Source organism: Armigeres subalbatus, chromosome 3 (assembly GCF_024139115.2).
Source record: "Armigeres subalbatus isolate Guangzhou_Male chromosome 3, GZ_Asu_2, whole genome shotgun sequence".
Lineage (NCBI taxonomy): Eukaryota > Metazoa > Arthropoda > Insecta > Diptera > Culicidae > Armigeres > Armigeres subalbatus.
In genome coordinates this window covers 143,145,636-143,167,670 of record NC_085141.1, presented here as the reverse complement: position 1 = coordinate 143,167,670, position 22,035 = coordinate 143,145,636, and the positions used below count along the sequence as shown (strand labels likewise).

Genomic DNA, 22,035 nt, shown 5'->3' with positions numbered 1-22,035 from the left:
CCGCAGGAGTGGATGGAAGGTGTCGTGTGTCCCATCTACAAAAAGGGCGATAAGCTGGATTGTAGCAACTACCGCGCAATCACATTGCTGAACGCCGCCTACAAGGTACTCTTCCAAATTCTATGCCGTCGACTAGCACCAATTGCAAGGGAGTTCGTGGGGCAGTACCAGGCGGGTTTTATGGGCGAACGCTCCATCACGGACCAGGTGTTCGCCATTCGCCAAGTACTGCAGAAATGCCGCGAATACAACGTGCCCATACATCATCTATTCATCGACTTCAAAGCCGCATATGATACAATCGATCGGGACCAGCTATGGCAGCTAATGCACGAACACGGTTTTCCGGATAAACTGACACGGTTGATCAAAGCGACGATGGATCGGGTGATGTGCGTAGTTCGAGTTTCAGGGGCATTCTCGAGTCCCTTCGAAACCCGCAGAGGGTTACGGCAAGGTCTTTCGGGCAAGGTGATGGTCTTTCGTGTTTGCTATTCAACATCGCTTTGGAAGGGGTAATACGAAGAGCAGGGATTAACACGAGTGGTACAATTTTCAATAAGTCCGTCCAGCTATTTGGTTTCGCCGACGACATAGATATTATGGCACGTAACTTTGAGAAGATGGAGGAAGCCTACATCAGACTGAAGAGGGAAGCTAAGCGGATCGGACTAGTCATCAACACGTCGAAGACGAAGTACATGATAGGCAGAGGTTCAAGAGAAGACAATGTGAGCCACCCACCGCGAGTTTGCATCGGTGGTGACGAAATCGAGGTGGTAGAAGAATTTGTGTACTTGGGTTCACTGGTGACTGCCGAAAATGACACCAGCAGAGAAATTCGGAGACGCATAGTGGCTGGAAATCGTACGTACTTTGGACTCCGCAAGACGCTCCGATCGAATAGAGTTCGCCGCCGTACCAAACTGACAATCTACAAAACGCTAATTAGACCGGTAGTCCCGAGCCGGTGTCAAGCGTGGTGTCATCATCATCAATAGACATAGCCCGCTGTCATCATCGAAACGCAGTATGAAAAAAAATTATAGCCCGGGACATCCTGGCTACGATCTGGCGATGGGCTAAACAATAGGATGTCAATAGCCTGGGTAGTCCTCTACGGACACGAGACCTGGACGATGCTCGTGGAGGACCAACGCGCACTTGGAGTTTTCAAAAGGAAAGTGCTGCGTACCATCTATGGTGGGGTGCAGATGGCGGACGGTACGTGGAGGAGGCGAATGAACCACGAATTGCATCAGCTGTTGGGAGAACCATCCATCGCTCACACCGCGAAAATCGGACGACTGCGATGGGCCGGCCACGTAGCCAGAATGTCGAACAGTAACCCGGTGAAAATGGTTCTCGACAACGATCCGATGGGCACAAGAAGGCGAGGTGCGCAGCGGGCAAGGTGGATCGATCAGGTGGAAGATGACTTGCGGACCCTCCGTAGACTGCGTGGTTGGCGACGTGTAGCCATGGACCGAGCCGAATGGAGAAGACTCTTATATACCGCACAGGCCACTTCGGCCTTAGTCTGAATAAATAAAAATAAAAATAAATTATTTCAAGATTCTAGTACACTGAGCGAAAATATCAGCCCGAAAACGACTGATTCGTAATGCCCTCTATCTTTGAAAGAGCTCATCCTGTAGTCGTATGACAAACTGGATCGGATGATTCACCTTCGCGAATTCGAATGGCAATCATCCGATGAACGTAAGATTTTCATATCATTGCCAGATGTGCTATCACCCTGTAATAGTTTTACCAGGAACTAATAACCGGGACATGACACTAGGATTTTTTTCGTGTTGCGCTTGAAGTCTCCATCGGTGTGTAGAGTTCTAGGTATACAGTTGAAAAGACACTATATGGCTGTCAGTTTTTCCGCATAATTTTCTTGCCGTGTGCAAAAACTGAAAACAAAAACAAAAGTTTAGTTTATTTTGATTCGATTTTTTCTATTGAATTCTCGATCAGACGGACAGAGAATTTGAGGAAAACGGTTATTTTCTCGGGTTCCGGTGCCACAAGCAGCCCAAAGAAAGCCGTTTCCTTTATCGGGAAATCGCTGCCCGGAACTGTTGACTGCCTTCCGCATAAACCAGCGAACACCGTCGCTACCTAACGACGAAACGGTATGGCAAGATTTTTTAATCTGTTGAGGAAGCCGTAGCCGACATTCCGGACGGTGCCAAGCTTAAAAATGAATCAACGAATGGTTGTGACTATTCAGATTCTCAGGGGAAAAAATAGATGCAGCATCAAACAGTGTACTCTAGGTAGGTATATCCGGTATATCCGCTTCGCTGCTAGTGATTTCTTTCCAGACGCTCCATGTGCAAACACAGGCGCTGCGTGATTTTGGCCGAAACAATCCAGTACCTTTTGCACTCGTTTATATTCGATCTAAATTTTTCAAATTTTCCTTTCTTTAGACCTTTTTATCGGTTGCGGTAGTCGGGTTCCACGCGCAACAAAGGCATGCGTGTAGCGGTGCCGGTTCCGCCAAGTGATTGTAAATATTCGGAAGTTTGTTTCAACACTGTGATGCCGGAATATCAAATCAACGGTATAACCAGGAACTAATAACCGGGACATGACACTAGGATTTTTTTCGTGTTGCGCTTGAAGTCTCCATCGGTGTGTAGAGTTCTAGGTATACAAATGAAAAGACACTATAACCTGCTGTCAGTTAATAACTTTTGGCGTAAATTTTCACGCCGTGTACAACTGGCAGCATAGAGTTGGCAGACGTCAAATAACCTTTTTCTTTCAAGCGCATATACGTGTTTACCAGGTGCTTACGGGAATTTTTCCGATGACCGGTTCTCAGGTTCTCAGCTCAATTAGCCAACTCAGGAGATTGATTCGATGAAGATCTATATCGGAAGGGAATCCCCTATATGGCGTGAAATCTGATTGCAGAGATGGAACCAACCAAGTTGACCCATATTACCCAAACAGCTAAGCGGCTCCAGGATATGAAGGACGAGCGTAGATCCAACATATCCGACCCTTCCAGTGAGCGGATGAAGATAATGCAGCAACTGCATCGTACATGTACGATAGCGGTTTCCGGATGATTTACAAGGTTTGGCACGAGTCCCAGAATAAGAAATGCAAGACGCTGAATATGCCTTTTATACAGTAGGATGCGTTTTGATTTCGCTGCTAACAATAATTCTGGCCTTCTGGGCTATTTTTTGTTGGTCAGCATTGCCAATGCCTGTTAAACCAAACCTCGAGGCGAGTGTCCTTTGGTCGGTAAGTAGTTCGGAATTATATAATTTTCATTAGTAAATGCATCATTACATATAATCTATGTTATTTATAAATATATCTTTATATTTATGCATATAGGTATAGGAGCATCCCTCCTCCGTGATTTCCGTGTGCTTTCTAAGGAGGTTTCAGTAGCAGATAAGAACACACAACGGACCATAAACTAGTAGCTCATCTCAAGCCCAGACCAATGGAATGCGACAGCAAAGCAGCAAACCGGTTCCCAGTGTATCAGTGACCGCTGTATCGTTCAGGTAAATTTCGATTGTGATCCTTATCTCTATTTTTACTAAAATATTCTTACCCTAGAACTACTACGTGCCTGGAAGGTATCGCAAAATTCTTCGAGATTCGCATCCCCGGCTGTCGATTCTATTCAGGTTTGACTGATACTGTTTCCGGTCCATCGTTTGTCAGTGCCTCCCCCAAAATCCATCGCCAACTACTTAATACCGACTGGTGCTGATACACGTACGACGTTCAATTTTAATTTATTAACCCCCAGATGATTGTATTGTGAGGGTGAAATATATTGCATAAGCCGTTTTCTTTCGCACCATATAAATAGAAAATCATTTCTATGAAAAAAATCTTACATGGGGGGAGGGGGTCGAAAATCTCAGAAAGAATGCAAAATGGTAACTTGGCTTGCAGTTGCCTTGCAGTTAATAACTGTGGAAGTGCTGAATGAACACTAAGCAGCGAGGCAGCAATGTCCCAGTGGGGCCAATAAGAAGAAGAAGAAAAAGCTCCACAAAAAGACTTAGTCTAAACATTTATTGAAATTTTAGGCAATGTCAAGAGGAGTCAGTTATCGAGATGAATCTACGATGACATGAGTATGTATTGTAGACCCAAAGAACAGCCGTTTCCAACGGCTGAAATCAACAAAAAAAATATTTTATTTAACACTAAACAGTTATTAAATCAAAAATTATGATCTGTTCGTAAAAAAACTTTTCTCAAATTTACATTACAAACTTTGTACGGGTCGAATTCACTATTGAATGTCGAATATAGTCGAGTACCTATAGTTAGTAAAGCAATAAGAGCTTTTTAACAGAAAAACATTTTTTTGGTGACAATTGTATTAAATATACCTATAGTTGCCACTGCCTTGCCGTAGAAAGGGTTAACTGCGAGGTTTCAAAGCCAAGTTACCATGTTTCATTCGTATACAATTAGGCTCACATCACTAAAATAATGATATATTTTTATAGAAGTACCGGGTATCCATGGTGTCAATCAACTCAGCTCGACGAACTATCATGTCAACTGCATCACGCATACGCATTCGATATTCGTTCATTCATCACCTGTTTGGACAAGCTGAAGATAAATTTGCATATGAGGTGCGAATTTTCTTTGGCAAGAACAAATCGCAGAATAGTTCTACGACAATGATGTTTCATGACAAGGACAAGGACGTCCACATGTTTCCTACAATGACCAACCAGCATAGCGTTGTCGTACATGAGTTGTCATGAGATTAATCACGGGTGCGAATCGGATCCTCCACACTAGTGTGACTGAGCAATTATATCATTTGTAATAATACGAAACCGTATTATGAAGTACGATTTATCACACTTTGTGTTAACTTTTATGAAAAACGAAAGTAAAAGAAAATAACTTGATAACATCAAGGCAAAATAAAATAATTAATAATTTGTTATAATAAAAGATATACGAAAAATACATTTTTGACCTATATTCAATTTTACAAAAAAAAGCACACACACAGCATGCTTTGCTATAGTCACAATACGATAGTCTTTTTTCAAAAAGCACGGCAATCCCGTTAAATGAGGCTTTACTAAAACACTGTTTTGACTCGTTCAAATATACTACGGGCAAGATGGGTACTTGTAAAAATCAATGTATTTGAGCATCAATATTAACAAAACATAATAGCTATATTAAGTTATATTTTTTAAAATTATTTTTCATTAATACCATCAAAATCACATGAAATAACTGAACCTATAGAATTTAAAAAACTTAGAAATAAAAAGTTAAAAAAATACATTGAATAATAAAAATCTGCTTAAAATGATAGTAAATCTGATAACGTACGTTACTCAACAGATTCAGCGCATAGTAAATCATAATTGAAGGTTGTGCAAGAGTTTTAGTAGTTTTGGTATCATTTAATTGTTTCAATATGGGGTTATCTTCGAGGTTATCTTGCCCCATTTGAGATACATTATTCAAATATTATCAAGCATGGTCAAGCATTCAACTGTTAATATTTTTAATGGTCCTGAAATATTCTTTGAAGACATATACTATGTGTACTTGGTCAGGATCTTCATTAAAAAAATATATGTTTTTTAATACTGACTTCTTATAAGAAAATTCAAGTTTTCATCAACTTTTGCTAATTTATCTGAATTACAGATTTTGAATTGAATTATCTTTATTTACGAGATTATTACAACAGATTTTTATTTTTACAATATTTTTTTTAGTGTCAAGTTTTTCTGGGAGTTCGAATAGTGTTTCCTCTAGGTCGCGTAAAAATTAAATACAGTGTTGACCAGATTTTATCACGTTTCCGATCCGATTTTGTGAAAATAGAAAATTGTAGTTGTTCTTTTTATTTTCATATATATAATACAGCAAACAACAATGGTTTTCATGAAATAACTTACATCGTCTGATGTTTATTATGAATCAATTCTGAGTGCCTGTCAAGGGTTTTGTAAGCTTTTTCGACAAGAAAAAAAACGGTTACTGTTCACATTTTGTTCACGCATTTTGTCTAGGGTTAAGAAGATTCATATTTGTGAAATGAATTGAAAAATTAAAAATTATTCTCTAAATTTACCAGGGGGTGATAAAATCGGGCTGGTACAGACTGAACACTCAACACCTTGCATGTAACAACGGACAAGGACACACTAACACCCTGTGGACCAGCGGTAAGTTTCCCCTTACCGAGGCGTCGAACCCATACTCCATACTCCATAGCACATGTGTCTAGACGATTGACGTCGCTTGCACGGCCACGATATCTCAATGCACAGAATTGTGCCACTTGCCAACATGACACTAACCTTGCACTGACCGGAGTTCGACCCGCTGGTGTACAGTGACGGTTAATCTGCATCACGCTATGGTCATCGATATTCGTCTTAAGAAATATAGGGTAAAGTGACCAATAGTGGACCCCCAACCAATAGTGGACCCTCCAGCCATTTTTGCATTATTACTGCACAATGTTAACATTTCGCTATAAAATTCTATCGGGAGAACCTACCTTACAGTCCTATGATTTGATTACATGCGTTGGAAATGCTATGGAAAGATGTTTTTTTACAAATTTACAAATTAGATGATTTTTTACAATTCTATAAAAAATAAACACGAGAGTGTCCACTATAGGAATATTTTCGGGGGTCCATAATAGGGAAGAAGAACGTCCCGAAACGGGACATGAAAATCAAATGAAGTGTCGACTATAGGGAAGCAATTTCCTATTATGGACCCCCAGGGGGTCTACTATAGGGCGAATTCAGTTAGACTTTAAAATGTTAATTTCAACGAATAACGTCGTGTATTTGGGTGTTTTATGTATGTATCGTGAAGAGGGGATGCAGAGCTTGTTGTTAGATATCAAGCAGAGTTAATATTTTGAAAATTTCTAAGCCGTATGACAGGAAAAGCAAAATTCCGCTACTACACAGAAAGAAAAAGCATTAATGAAATTAAAAAAACCATTGGTAATTTTAAAAAGTTGCGTTGGTTCTTTTTCGTAGAGAGTTGCATAGGTTCAAAATAAAAGTACGTCAACTTTTGCATCAATCATGGTTCAAAAGTGGCTCTGTCGCTCTAAAATTAAAAGTTTGAACTTTCAAATCAAAATTGTAGAATCAAATGAAAATGTCCACACCGTGAAAAATAAAGTGAATTATTTTCATACATTTTCTAATTAAAGGAACCTCCCCGCTCCCCCATACCCTTTATCTTTCGCTTTAAAGTTAAAATACACAATGCAATGATTAGCTCATACTTTTAATTTTATTATTTATTTTTGTTACGCATAATATGCCAGCTGCAGCACTTCCCGCCACACGGTGGACACTTTTGAGTGTTTCAGCAGCATCCAGCCCGTGGCGATGATAAGGGTGCGCATCGTAGTCATCTGTAGGCATTGTAGAATAATCCTCAAGGCGGTTATCTATAAAAATAGAAGAGAAAATATCAATGAGCTTATGCTAATAACCAACTCCGGTACTTCGACGCCTAATTTTGCTCACGCCATTAAAGCATCTGACCGAGGCGCTGTGAGCTCCAGTATTGGAAATTTTCATATTATTTGTTGAACAATATGACGTACCTGTGTATTCCGGGATGATCCGTGTCAGTTTCCACTGCCTCGACCGATTCTGACTGCAAAGACACCGTTCCTCGCACCGCTCTTATCGGAGATGTAATTCTGAAGGCTAACTGGCTGAAAAAAACAAGAAAAACATAACTGTGAGTGAGAGACTTTGACAGCAATAGCAACGTTGAAAAGCACTATGATTTCTTCTTCTGAATTAATGGACAAAAAAGCTTTTTATATGTTTGTTAAATACAACCTATGCCATTTATTATATGACAAAAAGTAACTTGATACACATATTAATAATTCAATAAATTTTTTTTACACTACCTAAATACGTAAACAAGCTTATAAGTCATAATATGAATAGGCTATTAAACACAATTAGGTAAATATAAAAAAAAAAACAATATTTTGAAATGTTGTACGTGTGTTAATTTTAATGTAGCGAATGCAGGTCGTCTACATTTAAAATAAGACAATAAATTTAATTCATTTTTTACCATCTAATATTTCATAGTGTCCATGCGAAGCAAAGAAAATAGTTTTTGGTTTTCATTTTTCTTTTTGCTCAAAGTTAATCGTTGAGTGATTTGGCAGTTTCAAAATTTTGATGTTAAAAGGAAGAACTTTTAATTTTCACACTGGAAACACGAGAAAAAACTTTCAAATAAAAAAAATATCTTTGACGTCGAGCAATTAAACTTTTATTTTTAAGAAAACGGAGCACTTTTCAATTGGAAAGTGCAAAACATTCCGTAAAACCATGTTTGTTTTTTGTGTGTAGGGGGTCCACTATTGGGCATTTTACCCTATTTCAATACACTACGGGTTGAGTGATAATCATTATTCTGCGGAAAAAATAAAAGCATAATAAATAAAAAAACATTTTTACATGTTATTGAAAGAACAATATTGAAGGGTTGTTTACATCGCAACTTAATAAATAACATCACGTTTGTTTCCGTTGCATTTTATTACATCGGCAGTATACGCAATTTTCCAACAATGGTGTTAACGAGTAGTATTCATCGTACTCTTTAACAGAAAAATGGAAAACGTGTATGCTATAAAGGGTTGTAGACAAAAGGTCGAAGGGACAAATGGTCGAAAAGGACAAAATGTCGAACGGGACAAAAGATCGAAAGGACAAAACTTCGAACGGGCCAAAATTCAGAAAAAAAACAAAATATCAAAAAGAACAACAGGTCGAAAGGGGCAAAAGGACAAAATAGACAAGAAATTGAAACAAAGAGAATCAATATCGCAACAAAGTTGTCTTACACAGTTGGCGAAAACTCTACTCTTTTATTTTTTACCATTTTAAATAATTAAATAAAATTCAATCCGTGAGTACAACAGTTGAATTATTCTCAAAGCAATCTAGAACAATCTAGATGGAGCACGCGCACAGCAAATACACGTCGGAATGTCACTGCGTACACTCTATGAAAAAAAAAATTTAATTGTTAAAAATAGGGAAAAATAAAAGAGCAATTTTTTTTCACCAACTGTGTAGGCCACTATGTATCGCACAATTCAAGTTTTATTCATTTTCTAGATCAACATTTTTTTTTATTTGTAACAGAACTATCTAGATATTCATAAGATTATTTCACAGTAATTACTCCTTCTTTGAAAATTGCTCATTCTTCAATTTTGATTGATGAGATTAGTGTGTTAGTCCTGCTTGAAGTTAAATGCATTTCACAAATTCTTTTGGAATGCACCCAACTTGTTCTTGATCGACCTTTTGTCCCTTTCAACATTTCGTCCTTTTCGACCTTTTGTCGCTTTCGATCTTCTTTCTGTCCCTTTCAACCTTTTGTCCTTTTCGACTTTTTGTCCCATTCGACCTTTTGTGGCTTTGGACCTTTTGTCCTTTCGACGTTTTGTCTTTTCGACCTTTTGTCCTTTCGACCTTTTGTCTTTCGGGCTTCTGTCTTTTCGACCTTTTGTCATAGATTCTGTTATAAAATGGCGCATACGCATGAACCTCCAGAGCTAAGATCTTGAGGAGAAATAGCTATTTATATGTATGTTCGAGAGGATGACATCGTTGATCATATTATCAACTCAGTAGAAAGCCGAATTATCCGTAAGCAAAGTTGGATTTTTATTACAATCCATACTTCTTCTTCTTATTGGTATTACATCCCCACACTGGGACAGAGCCGCCTCGCAGCTTAGTGTTCATTAGGCACTTCCACAGTTATTAACTGCGAGGTTTCTAAGCCAGGTTACCATTTTTGCATTCGTATATCATGAGGCTAACACGATTATACTTTTATGCCCAGGGAAGTCGAGACAATTTCCATTCCGAAAATTGCCTAGACCGGCACCGGGAATCGAACCCAGCCACCCTCAGCATGGTCTTGCTTTGTAGCCGCGCGTCTTACCGCACGGCTAAGGAGGGCCCCGCATCACAATCCATACGTAAAATCTAATTTCGGAAGTGGTGCGCTGTATAGCGCATCACCAAATGAACACAGCACACTAATTCCGAAAGTTTCTGCTGAAGGGATGAAGAAAATTCATCCAGCCGTCCTCGAATTATCGGATACGGACACAGACCATTTCAATCTTAACGCGTCTCAACTGTCTTTCCCTGGGAATAGAATATCATACTTTTAGCATCATGATACTTACTAGAAATTCGAAAAAATCCTGATAGAATTCCGCCGAAATCCTTCCGGGATTATATTTGGATTTTTCATGAGATTTGGACAGGAATTCTGACATTCCAATTTTTTTTCATATGCATTCACGTACGCATACGGATTTCATACAGAATACAACATGCAGAAGGATTCTTTTCAACCCATTAGGATCATTCTATTCGATAACCTCGGAGAAAACGACATATTATGGGATTCATTTAACTCGGAATCAGCTCCAGTCACAGGCCCTTGAAACTTTTCTGTTAGGATTCTATTTCAATTTCCGATGGATGTTGCGGTTGTGACATGACACACAACAGACACAAACATGACACAAACCATACTGAAACAGTTCGACAGTGTACCAAATTCGACCAGTTTAATGGGACTAGGATGGCGATAGGTTCATTGATTGGGGTCATCAAACTGCTAAGACAGCAAGGAGCTGTTATGGGCCTTGGTTGGAGTACGATACGAGTTTTTGGTTGGTAAGAGAAGGCTTTTGCAGGCTTATTGGCACCACATCAAACCGTTCAAACTCGGGCAGCGGTGCACCATGGTCGGACTCGGGAACACCGGTGGCTTAAGTTTAACCTATTTGCGAACCTTTTCAAGGCGGTGTAACTGGTCGAACCCATTCTGCAGCTTGTTAAGAAATGTATCTGCTCAGCTTGCTCCGGGCTTCGTCTATTGTTCATCAGCGATGGCATTCCTGTCCTTATTGCTTCTAAGGGCAAATGATGATGGTCAGAGCGAGGTTTCTCCTTCAATTTGAATCTCCAGAATTGATTGCTGGAAGACGGCAACGCTGCGAAAAGAATAAACATGGTTTGAGATTCATAAAATCATAAACTTGTTTGTGATTCGCACAATTTAAGAAGCAGCTTAGAAATACTCTTTTGGCACAAAGAAAAAAAAACAAGAAAAACCAACCGAGGAAAACTAAAACCAAGCTTCACCGCAGGTATTCGTCCCGTATAATCCACATCTCAGTGCATCAAAATCCAACAGATTCAGGTTCAAATCAGCACGATCCTTGGCGTAGCGGTTTAGTGGATGCACTTGTCGCACTGGTCAAGTTCACGTGCCAGTAATTCCGCTTCGAAAATCCAATTATTCCGCCAGCGCCAGTATGCATTATCACGGATTTCATGTTTACTGAACCTGTTTATGCGAGGGAAGAGGTAAATAAAACCTACAAGAATTGAGGTTAGAAACCTGTCAAAACTTACAGCAAAAAAGTCTACACTTACCAAAACACTTTCAAATAAATTTACCAAAATGTGAGTAAAATACACTAGCGCCTCTGGCGGAGCTGGTCTCGTGAGCTCATCTGGGTTGCATGAATTTTTAATCGGTTCTTCGGGACTCCGAGGTCCCGGTTATTAGTTCCTGGTATAACGATCAACTTTCCGTTCGTACCGTATCAGGTTCAGCGGCAATACATGGCCCGAGTGATCAAATGTCTGCAAAACGGAAACAACGGCATACTAGAAACATCGACCGACACGGAGAAAACACTCAGTCTTCTGTACTCAGTGGCTTGGGTTTTGCAAAAGAAGGCCCAAGTACAGGCCAATATGCGCACAAACATTACCGACAGCTAATGGACAAGCTTGATGAAGGAAGTGGCTCTGAGATGGTGAAATGGGGTGTACGCATCGCGAGCGTATTCACAACTGACACAGGTAATTTTTTTTTGTAAAACGAAATTCAAGAATACTATAGGACAAATTTTGAAATATTTATTTGATAATATTAAATTTGTACAGGTAATGCAGGAGATGTCACGAGCTATAGTCATGAAAGGAGCGTGCATGTCCCTTCTTCCTATCCAAGGAGGTAATCGAGAGCGCGGATATCATCTTCATGCAGTATAATTATTTGCTGGACCCGATGATGCGCAAGGCGAACAATTTGAAGCTGCCGAACACGATTATCATTCCGCACGAGGCTCACAATGTGGAGAAACGTGCGAAGAATCGGCGTCGATGCAATTCGATCGACGGACAAAGCGTGCAAAAGCGAAACGGACAAAGCGAAACGAAGAAAAATTTCACTATCGATGATTTGGAGCTACTGAAAGAGATGCAATTGGAAAGAACGGGAACATGTATTTTCGAAATATTCGATAATATAACGTGAGTATTCAAACTAAATTTAATTTTCGGTTATTTATTTATCTAAGCCATTGTTTTCCTTTTAAGATCAAAGGAGGTGATTACCTACCATGTCGTTGCTCACCTGCTGAAGAATATTATCCAGTACATTGTTACCATAACGGAGATGAACAACTTTGTGTGCGTGGCGGTAGATTTCAGATTCTGGCGGAAGCGCAATGTAAAGCATACAGATGGATGGACAGCGTCCAAACAGTTGGTTCCATCGGTCAAAGCCAATGCGAAGGTTATGAGGCAGCTACGTGGAAGAAACGCTAGGAGTATCAGCGATACTTCCCCCTCCCCCCTTTGAAACCGTTGATTGTTGATTTGGACATTCCTATAATGCTAAGGTTTGAGAATCCCAAGGAAAATCCACACATTATTGATGGCAGTCAGGTGTGTGTCAAGGATCGGATAAGGAGAGTTTCGTATCTATCACTGAGCATGTGTCAAAAGACAGGAATTTGGACTCAAATCAGTCGGAGGAAACCCATCTTTGTCGAAACTGAATACGATGACTGACTACTACCAGAGAATAAACTATCCGAACGGAAAAGCCGCGGTTTTTATGGCCTTTTGACAAGAAAAAAGTATCATTAACGGACAATGATTATACTTAACCTGTTTGCCATTTCCACCCTTAAAGGATGCCCGAGTAATATTGAAAAGGAAATATTTCCAATAATTCCGAGCCAAGGAAAACAAAATCATATCCCGCGATGAATGGTGGCATTCTCTTGAAGTCATTGGTCGAGTGATTCGGCAATCGATCGAAAATCGAATCAAGTTTGGCACGACTCACAAAAGCATGGACAAAATCATGACTCGAATGGACTCAAAAACTCCATCAGTCGGCTGAACACTAGAGTGATTTAAATTTTGACTTTTTCGCTCCTCAATGCTTAAACGATGACATTTGCTGTTTTATTAATCCTCCTAAATTTTTAGCTGATTTAGATGTAACTAGACTGAGCACGCGCAGTTTCAAGTTTGTATGAAAATTACTATGAAAACAGTCACTTTTGTGGAAAACTGTTACATCCAAATTAGCTAAAAATTTAGGAGGATTAATAAAACAGTAAATGTCATCGCTTAAGCATTGAGGAGCGAATAAATCAAAATTTGAATCACTCTTGTAAACACCCAAGTCAGTACAATCGATTTCAAAGACATGCCAACGTACTCCATGCCTTCTTAGTGCTATTCCTGTGGCTGGTGCCCATGAACAACGCGTATTTTTGTCAAAACTCTTGTCACAGAGTTTTGTCGCTAGCTCCGAGCAATGGTAAAGTACTCTTACTGAAAGAGATGCTTGCTGAAGGTGACGTCACCAGTCACACTCAGATTGCTCCGGTAATGATTGACAGGTAATGAATAAATTAAGTTTTATGCCATGTATCATATAGTTCTGAAAACGCTCAAATCGCCGCCAATCAATAGGTGTCGGATACATGAGGGAGCATGAGCAGGATAACCGTATAATTCGTAGTTGCTACTCCGTGATTGACTAGAACTTGCGAAATTGTACAGGAAACCAATTGAATGGAGCTTGGGTTTAGCTATTGCGATTCTTTTCTTAAATCCGCAACCTGGCGCGCCAGTTACGCGCCGGCTCCCGTGCGCCGAGTTGTGCGCCATGCAAAAAGTAAATAAAGCAATGTCAAACAGATGTGATCTTTTGGCGCGGTTTTTCACATTCGCTTTTAAGGTATGCAACATATTATTGTCCCTCGATGGATAGTTAGGCCAGGAACTAATAACCGGGACGTGAGTGTCCCGAAGAACCGATTAAAAATTCATGCAACCCAGAAGAGCTGACGAGACCAGCACCGCCAGAGGCGCTAGTGTATTTTACTCACATTTCGGTGAATTTATTTGAAAGTGTTTTGGGAAGTGTAGACTTTTTTGCTGTAAGTTTTGACAGATTTTTAACCTGATCCTTGAGGTTTTATTTATTTACGTTTTTCGTTTTTCCGGTTTTTCCTCATAAACAATCGCAAAACAGTAAACATTTAATCCGTGGTATGATGCATACTGGCGCTGGCGGAATTACCGGAATTATTCAAACCGGAATTTCTGGCGCGCGAACAAGACCACTGCTACATGGCATGAACCATCTACTGTACCAGCTACTCCAAGGATCGTTCCGATTTGAATTTCGGAAGTGTGAAGTGCTAGCCACCGAGCTGTCGATAATGCGGGATCAACATTTAAACCATGACGAATACCTATACGGTGAAGTTACTGTAGGCCTCGCTGCAGGCGAGCTACCAGGGAAGGTGAGTCATATTTTTTTAGTTTGGATTTGGCCATCTTCTAGACCGAGGAAGCCGAGTTTTTAGCCTAGAAAATATTTCGAGGCTGCTTTTGAAATAGTCGCGAATCATGAGTATAAAGTTTATGATTTTAATAATCCCCCACACTCGTGCAGATTTTGGATTACCACATATTAATGCTGTCCAATGAGCAGCTCGAAGTTATTCCCATCGCTCTCATGTCCATTTGTTGACAAAAAAAGAAGCAGTATGACGGGAACAGTTTCGAGCTGCGCATTGGACTATTGTAATTGTAATTTTATCGAGTACGATATCCTGTTGGTTTAAATTTTATATTAAGGCAAGGAAGAGCTAGTGTATTTTACTTATAATTACTATTAACTACATCCACAACCCATCTAACATACACTTTATTCTTTTTGCAGCTTTACCGTCAACCAGCAATCCAACCTAGAGGAATTCAGTGAAATTTGATAAATCAGTCGTGCAACCAATCAACATTCTGAATACAATCATCGTTGCAGTGGATGAACACTTATCAGAAATTCAAAAGCCCTTATAAGCTATGAGATTGGAGACGCGTTCCTTGTGTACAGGCAATATTGCTATTATTTTCTTTTGTCTTCAACTCGTGAAGGCGTGTACCGGCGGACGAGATCAGTACAGCCACTCGGAACAAGAATGCCGCTGATGTATTCCGGATAGGAAGATGACCCGAGTTATACGTTCTATCAAAAGGATTGCTACAAACAAATGTTGGAACAACCAAAATAGTTTGACTTTTCAAAATGGATAACTTTGTCGACGAAAAAAGGCTTATCCCTGCTAGTGCTGCTCTATTGCAGCACCGGAACAATCCACAAGTATGCGGATGCGGCCAAGGCAAGTATCGTCATCAGTGAACTGACCTTAGACGAGACTCGCAGCAAACTGAGCAGAAGCGCACGGCTAGCCCATTAGTAGGCATCTCCAAACAAGCTGCAGCTAAGAGGACAACTTTAAGCCACCGGTGCCCTCCGAGTCCGACCACCGCTGCCCTAGTTTGAACGGTTCGAAGTGGTGGTGCCAGCGTCAGTGCTCTTCTTACTTTCGAAGGCTCACCAACCAAAGTCTACATCGCTCTCCAACCAAGGACCATAACAGCTCGATGTTGTCTTAGCAGTTTAATAAACCTAATCTATGAACTTATCGTCATACCCGTTATTGACAGTCCTATTAAACTAGTCGAATTCAGCACACCGTCCCTACAAGTAGCCTGGTCGAAATGTTCAAGTGGATCGACACTGTTTGTGTCATGTTCTGCAACCGCAAGGTGCAAAGCTATGAAACTCTAAACGTCTCGCAGTGGTTCCGAATAAGATCCTAAAACACTCCATTGTAATCCATAAACATTGAAAAAGAAATCTCAATAGAAAATATTTAAGGGCTTTTGACTAGAGTTCTTACGTGAAAGCTTTGCATATGGAACTTTTACAAGTTTCTGAAGAAAAATCATGTTTTTGAGAATGCCAGAATCCTTTTCCGAATCCCATAAAAAATCTAGATGGAATTTCTGCAGGATTCTTTTTGTATTTCTACTATATAGGGGAGGACGGGCAAGAACAACACGCCATAATTTGACTTCTATTATGACTTTTTCTCTAAATAACCCCCCACACTGTTAAACTATAGTCCAACAAAAGACTTGACTAAAAAAATATTATAAAAATAAAATGAATCTGTGAAAGTTAAACCGTCTAAGACGAATTAAGTACTGTCCATTTAATTCCACCAGTTAATTTTCGTTATCTTTGCAGATACGTATTTCGACCACAACTGTGTGGTCGTCTTCAGTGTCTTGTACTTGACTCGACTTACAAGACAAGTACAAGACACTGAAGACGACCACACAGTTGTGGTCGAAATACGTATCTGCAAAGATAACGAAAATTAACTGGTGGAATTAAATGGACAGTACTTAATTCGTCTTAGACGGTTTAATACATTCCACTAAACGAGCTTAATATATTTTTCTGTGAAAGTTGGTGAAATCTTGGATTTTCTTATATGATATCTGCATTCGAAAACAAAGTTTTTTAAAACAGTTTTTTTTCTAAATAAAAATCTTGGTCAAGTACACTTCTTATATGTCATCAAAGCATGTTTTAAGGCAATTTAAAATATTCACGGTGAAATGTTTGACCATGCTTAATTAGATTAGAATAATTCTAGCATGATTTTTTAAAACGTCGTATGTCCAAATGAGAGACTCTTTCATTACGCTCCATTTCACTAAAATCGAAGCTAGTTTTGCATTAATGCTGTCCAATGAGTAGCTTGAAGTTGTTCCCGTCCTGCTCGTTCTTTTTTGTCAACAAACGGACATGAGAGGGATGGGAATAACTTCAAGCTACTTCGAGCTGCTCGTTGGACAGCACTATTTTTTACAATATTTCCACGTAAAACTAAATTTCATAGAAATGTGTTCTGAGGGTATTTGGCTCATCTGGTCACATTCCGCGATGCCCTGGAACGTTGGTTCCCTGGGGGAAGTGGCCACTTTTTGATCAATTCCGAAACCTGTCTTGCGTCTTATCGAACTTCATGATTTTGCAAAACAAGTCCATAGGAATGTGTTCTGAGGGAATCTGGTTCATATATGGTTACATTCGAATGAAATACTTCGGTGATTCTTAATGGAAATCCTATACAGGTATTCCGATAGAAATCTCTCTCAAATTATGTAGTGAATCCCTTTGAGATTCCAAAGCAAAGCATACAGGGATTCAGAATAAAGTCTTATCTTCCAGAAAAAAATCCTTTTAGGATTCCGAATGGAATATTTCCAGAATTGCGAAGGAAATCCCTCCGGGATTCCGAAATGAAGCCTTCCGGGATACCAAGGGGTATCCTTACGGGATTTCGTTATTTCGAAGAGATTCCGGGATTTCACAAGGAATAGTTCAGGGATTCTGCAAGGAACCATTGCAACATTCCGAAGAGAATCCTTCCGATATTCCGCAGATATTTCTTCCAATATCGCAGCGAATCCCACCAAGATCCCGAAGTAAATATTTTCAGAATACAGTAGGAAATCCTTCCGAGACTCCGCGTGGAATTCATACGGGATTACACAAGGAATCTTTCCGGGGTTTCGCAAAGAATCCTTCCGGAAATCCGAGGAAATCATTCGGGATTTCTCACGACATCTCCGAGATTCCGCAACGAATCCGATCAGGATTCTGAAAGTATTTCTTCCGGGGAATCCTTTCAGGATATCGGAAAATTTTCTTTTATGATTCCGAGGAGAATGCTTCCGATTCCGAAAAAAATCTTTCCGGAATTCCCAAGAAATTCCTTCCGGGATTCCAAAGAGAATTCATCCGAGATTCCGAAAAAAAATACTTCCGGTATTCAGAAGAAAACCCTTTCGATATTATGAAGGGATAGCTTCCGGGATTCCGAAGAAAATCCTTACGGAACTTCAAAGCGAATTCTTCCGGAAGGGAATCCTTCCGATATTCCGCAAAGATCGCTTCCATAGGGGATTCCATCCGGGATTCCGAAGGCAACCCTGTCGGGATTCTAAAAGTACTTCTTCCGGGATACTAAGGGGTATTTTTTCGGGATCCCAAGAATAGTCCTATAATTCCGAAAAAGATTCTTGGGCGATTCCGAAAAAAACCTTCCAGGATAACAAAGGGTTCCTCTACAGAGAATCTTTCCGGGATTCTACAAGGAATGTTTCCTATCCTTCCAGGATACCGCGGGGAATTCTTTGGGGATTTCGAACTGAAAGTTCTTTATGGATTCCGCATGGCTCCTTCCGGGATTCTGCAGAAAGTCCTAGCAGGATTTTACAGGGATTCCAGGATTTTGCAAAGAAACTTTCGGGGATTCCTAAGGAAATTCTTCCGTTGATGCCGAAGGTTGATCCTTCCGGGATGCCAAAGAAAATACTACTGAGATTACGGAAGAAGGGAACCCTTATAAAATTCTTCGAAATCCTGGAAGGATTTCTGCAGAAACTTGGGAAGGTAGGCTGCAAAATCTTGGAAGGATTTCCTGCAGAAACCCGGAAGGATTCCATGCAGAATCTCGGCAGGATTTCCTGCAGAATTTCGGAAGGATTTGCGGCAGGATCTCGGAAGGATTCCCTGCAGAATCAAGTAAGGAGTCCCGGTAGAATTCCCAGCAGGATAATTCCAGAAGGATTCATTTCAGAATCATGAAAGGGTTTCCTACTGAATCTCGAAAGGATTCCCTACAGAATCTCGGAAGGATTCTCCGCAAAATCGCAGAAATATTCCCTGCAGAATCTCGGAAGGATGGACTGCAGAATCTCGGAAGGATTTTCAGCAGAATCTCGGAAGGTTTCCCTGCAGAGTTTTGGAAGGATTCCCTGAGAATCCCAGAAGGATACCCTGCAGAATATCGGAAGGGTTCCCTGCGGGATCCCCTGTGGAATATTGGAAGGACTCCCTGCGGAATCCCTGAATGATTCGCGGAATCTCAGTAAGGCTCCCTGCGGAATTCCAGACGGATTTGCTGCGTGATTCCGGAATAATTCGCTGCGGGACCCCAGAAGGATTCCCTTCGGATTTCGAAAATAATTCCCGAAAGCATTCTCTTCGGCATCCCGAATAGAAATTGAAAATTATAAAGAAATAAGTCAGTTCAATTCTATAGACCAAATCAAATGGATTTCTACTTATATACAAATATTTATATGTTCATTCATACCTAGTATACTTTAGTCAGGAACTAATAACTAACTAATAATTCCATGGGAATCAAGAAAGGTTTGCCGTTGGAATCTCGAAGGGTTTGCCGTTGGAATCCCGGAATGATTCCCATCGGAATCCCGAAAGAATTCCCGTCGGAATCCCGAAAGTATTCCCGTACGAATCCCAAAAGTATTTCCGTCGGAATCGCTAAATGATTACCCTTGGAATTCCGGAAGGATTCCCGTTGGAATCCTGAAAGGATTCCTGTCGAAATCTCGAAAAGATTACCGTCGTCGTCCCGAAAGGATTCTTAAAAGAATTCCCGTCGGAATCTCGAAAAGATTTCCGTCGTAATCCCGAAAGGATTCTCAAAATTCCCGTCGGGGTTCGGAATGGATTCCCGTCGGAATTCCGAAAGTGTTCTCAAAAGGATTCCCGTTGAAATCCCGAAAGGATTTCCGTCGGAATCCCAAAAGTGTTCTCAAAAGGATTCCCGTTGAAATCCCGAAAGGATTTCCGTCGGAATCCCAAAAGTGTTCTCAAAAGGATTCCCGCCGGAGCCCATAAAGGGTTTCCGTCTAAATCTCGAAAGGATTCCCGTCGGAATAAGTATTACCGTCGGAATCCCGAAAGGACTCTCAAAAGAATTCCCGTCGAAGTCCCGAATGGATTCCCGTCGGAATCTCAAAGGGATTCCCGTTGGAATCTCGAAAGGGATTCCCATCGGAATCCCGAAAGAATTCCTGTCGGAATTCCAAAACAATTCCCGTTGGAATCCCGAAAGGCTTTCCGTTGGAATCCCGAAAGAATTCCCGTCAGAATCCCGAAAGGATTTCTGTCGGAACTCCGGAAGGATTTATGTCGGAACCCCGGAAGGATTTTTGTCGGAATCCCGAAAGGATTCCCGTCGGAATCCCGAAAGTTTTCTCAATAGGATTCCCGTTGGAATCCCTAGTGTCGGAATCCTGAAAGTATTCCCGTTGGAATTCCGAAAGGATTCTCAAAAGAATTCCCGTCGGAATCTCGAAAAGATTCCCGTCGGAATCCCGAAAGGATTCTCAAAAGAATTCCCCTTGGAGTCCCGAAAGAATTCCCTTCTTAATCTCGAAGGGATTCTTATCGGAATCCCAAAATATTTCCGTCGAAATCCTGAAAGTATTCCCGTCGGAATCCTGAAAGTATTCCCGTCGGAATCCCGAAAGCATTCCCGTCGGAATCCCGGAAGGATTCCCGTCGGAATTCCGAAAGGATTCTCAAAAGAATTCCCCTTCGGAATCTCGAAGGGATTCCCATCGGAATCCCGAAATATTTCCGTCGGAATCCCGAACTCCCTTCGGAATCTCGAAGGGACTCCCATCGGAATTCCGAAATATTTCCGTCGGAATCCCGAAAGTATTCCCGTCGGAATCCCGAAAGCATTCCCGTCGAAATCTCGGAAGGATTCCCGTCGGAATGCCGAAAGGATTCTCATTGATATCCCGGAAAGATTACCGTCGGAATCCCGAAAGGATTCCTGTTGGCATCTCGAAAATATTCCCGTCGGAATTTTGAAAATATTCCTGTCGGAATCCCGAAAGGACTCTCAAAAGAATTCCCGTCGTAATCTCGAAGGGTTTCCCATCGGAATCCCGAAAGAATTCCCGTTGGAATCCCGAAAGAATTCCCGTCAGAATCCCGAAAAGATTTCTGTCGGAATCCCGGAAGGATTTCTGTCGGAATCCCGAAAGTGTTCTCAATAGGATTCCCGTTGGAATCCCTAGTTTTTTCAAAAGGATTCCCGTAGGAGCCCACAAAGGATTCCCGTCGGAATCCTGAAAGAATTCCCTTCGAAATCCCGAATAAATTCCCGTCGGAATCCTGAAAGTATTCCCATCGGAATTCCGAAAGGATTCTCAAAAGAATTCCCGTCGGAATCTCGAAAAGGTTCCCGTCGGAATCCCGAAAGGATTCTCAAAAGACTTCCCGTTGGAGTCCCATGGGAATCTCGAAGGGATCCTCATCGGAATCCCGTCGAAAAGTTTTTCGACAATATGGCAGAAGGAATGGTTTCCATTTCACCGGAGATCACTTGAGCGGAAGAAGGTTGATCCGGTGATTCCACCGGCAATTAATGAACTTCAAGGTTAATGCTTTTGACAACTTGTTCATTAACTTCAGTTGCTTCGGAGGGTTCAGTTGATTTGGGTTCGATTGCTTCAATAGCGGGTTGTGATCCAACAATCGTTTAATTTCGTTCTAAGAAATTATCCAATACGGGTGTTTATTTATCCTCGACAGCCGACGAAAAACGGAAACTGCACTCGAAGCGGAAGGATCATCCGCTTTCGCTGGCGGATTCAGGTTCACAAGATTGGAACAATTCCATTGAAGGAAAAACTGACACCACATCAGATTCTAAGAGCTCTTCGGTTGTAGCCCCAACTACGGCTTGAACCTACTCAATTGTCGTATCCTCCTTAGCTAATTCCTCTGGTAGTGGTTGCGGAGGCACAATATCGGCATCTGGTAGTTCTTTGTGTGAATGTTCAGGCATCTTAGCTTCGGCTCTTTGTCATCAGCTGAATCGATTTCAGTTTTTGTTTGGAGAACTTCAGCCGACGATGGAGGTTT

General features: G+C 40.9%; 1 protein-coding gene and 3 long non-coding RNA genes across 4 annotated transcripts; 3 read left to right on the top strand and 1 right to left on the bottom strand.

Moving 5' to 3' along the window:
• Positions 1–1,861: 1,861 nt before the first annotated feature.
• On the top strand, positions 1,862–4,298 carry LOC134220327 (uncharacterized). The gene is made up of 5 exons (XR_009981863.1): positions 1,862–2,288; positions 2,445–2,665; positions 2,787–3,273; positions 3,370–3,545; positions 3,601–4,298. It is a non-coding gene; the product is annotated as an uncharacterized LOC134220327 (long non-coding RNA).
• Positions 4,299–7,295: 2,997 nt separating this feature from the next.
• On the bottom strand, positions 7,296–11,549 carry LOC134220326 (uncharacterized). The gene is made up of 5 exons (XR_009981862.1): positions 11,535–11,549; positions 11,215–11,476; positions 10,888–11,089; positions 7,634–7,747; positions 7,296–7,474 (listed from the first exon to the last, which is right to left on the bottom strand). It is a non-coding gene; the product is annotated as an uncharacterized LOC134220326 (long non-coding RNA).
• Positions 11,550–11,684: 135 nt separating this feature from the next.
• Positions 11,685–13,367, top strand: LOC134220325 (regulator of telomere elongation helicase 1 homolog). Its single transcript, XM_062699346.1, has 3 exons — positions 11,685–11,969; positions 12,054–12,422; positions 12,489–13,367. Exons 2-3 carry the CDS (start codon positions 12,151–12,153, stop codon positions 12,751–12,753), a joined length of 537 nt encoding a protein of 178 aa, XP_062555330.1. The 5' UTR covers positions 11,685–11,969; positions 12,054–12,150; the 3' UTR covers positions 12,754–13,367.
• Positions 13,368–14,220: 853 nt separating this feature from the next.
• LOC134219854 (uncharacterized) lies at positions 14,221–16,568 on the top strand. Its single transcript, XR_009981688.1, has 3 exons — positions 14,221–14,353; positions 14,449–14,722; positions 15,145–16,568. It is a non-coding gene; the product is annotated as an uncharacterized LOC134219854 (long non-coding RNA).
• The last annotated feature ends 5,467 nt before the right edge of the window (positions 16,569–22,035 follow it).

Coding starts and splice junctions, on each gene's coding strand:
- LOC134220325 (XM_062699346.1), top strand. CDS start 12,151: ATGCAGTATAATTATTTGCTGGACCCGATGATGCGCAAGGCGAACAAT. Junction 12,423..12,488: donor GAAATATTCGATAATATAAC/GTGAGTATTCAA, acceptor TTTCCTTTTAAG/ATCAAAGGAGGTGATTACCT.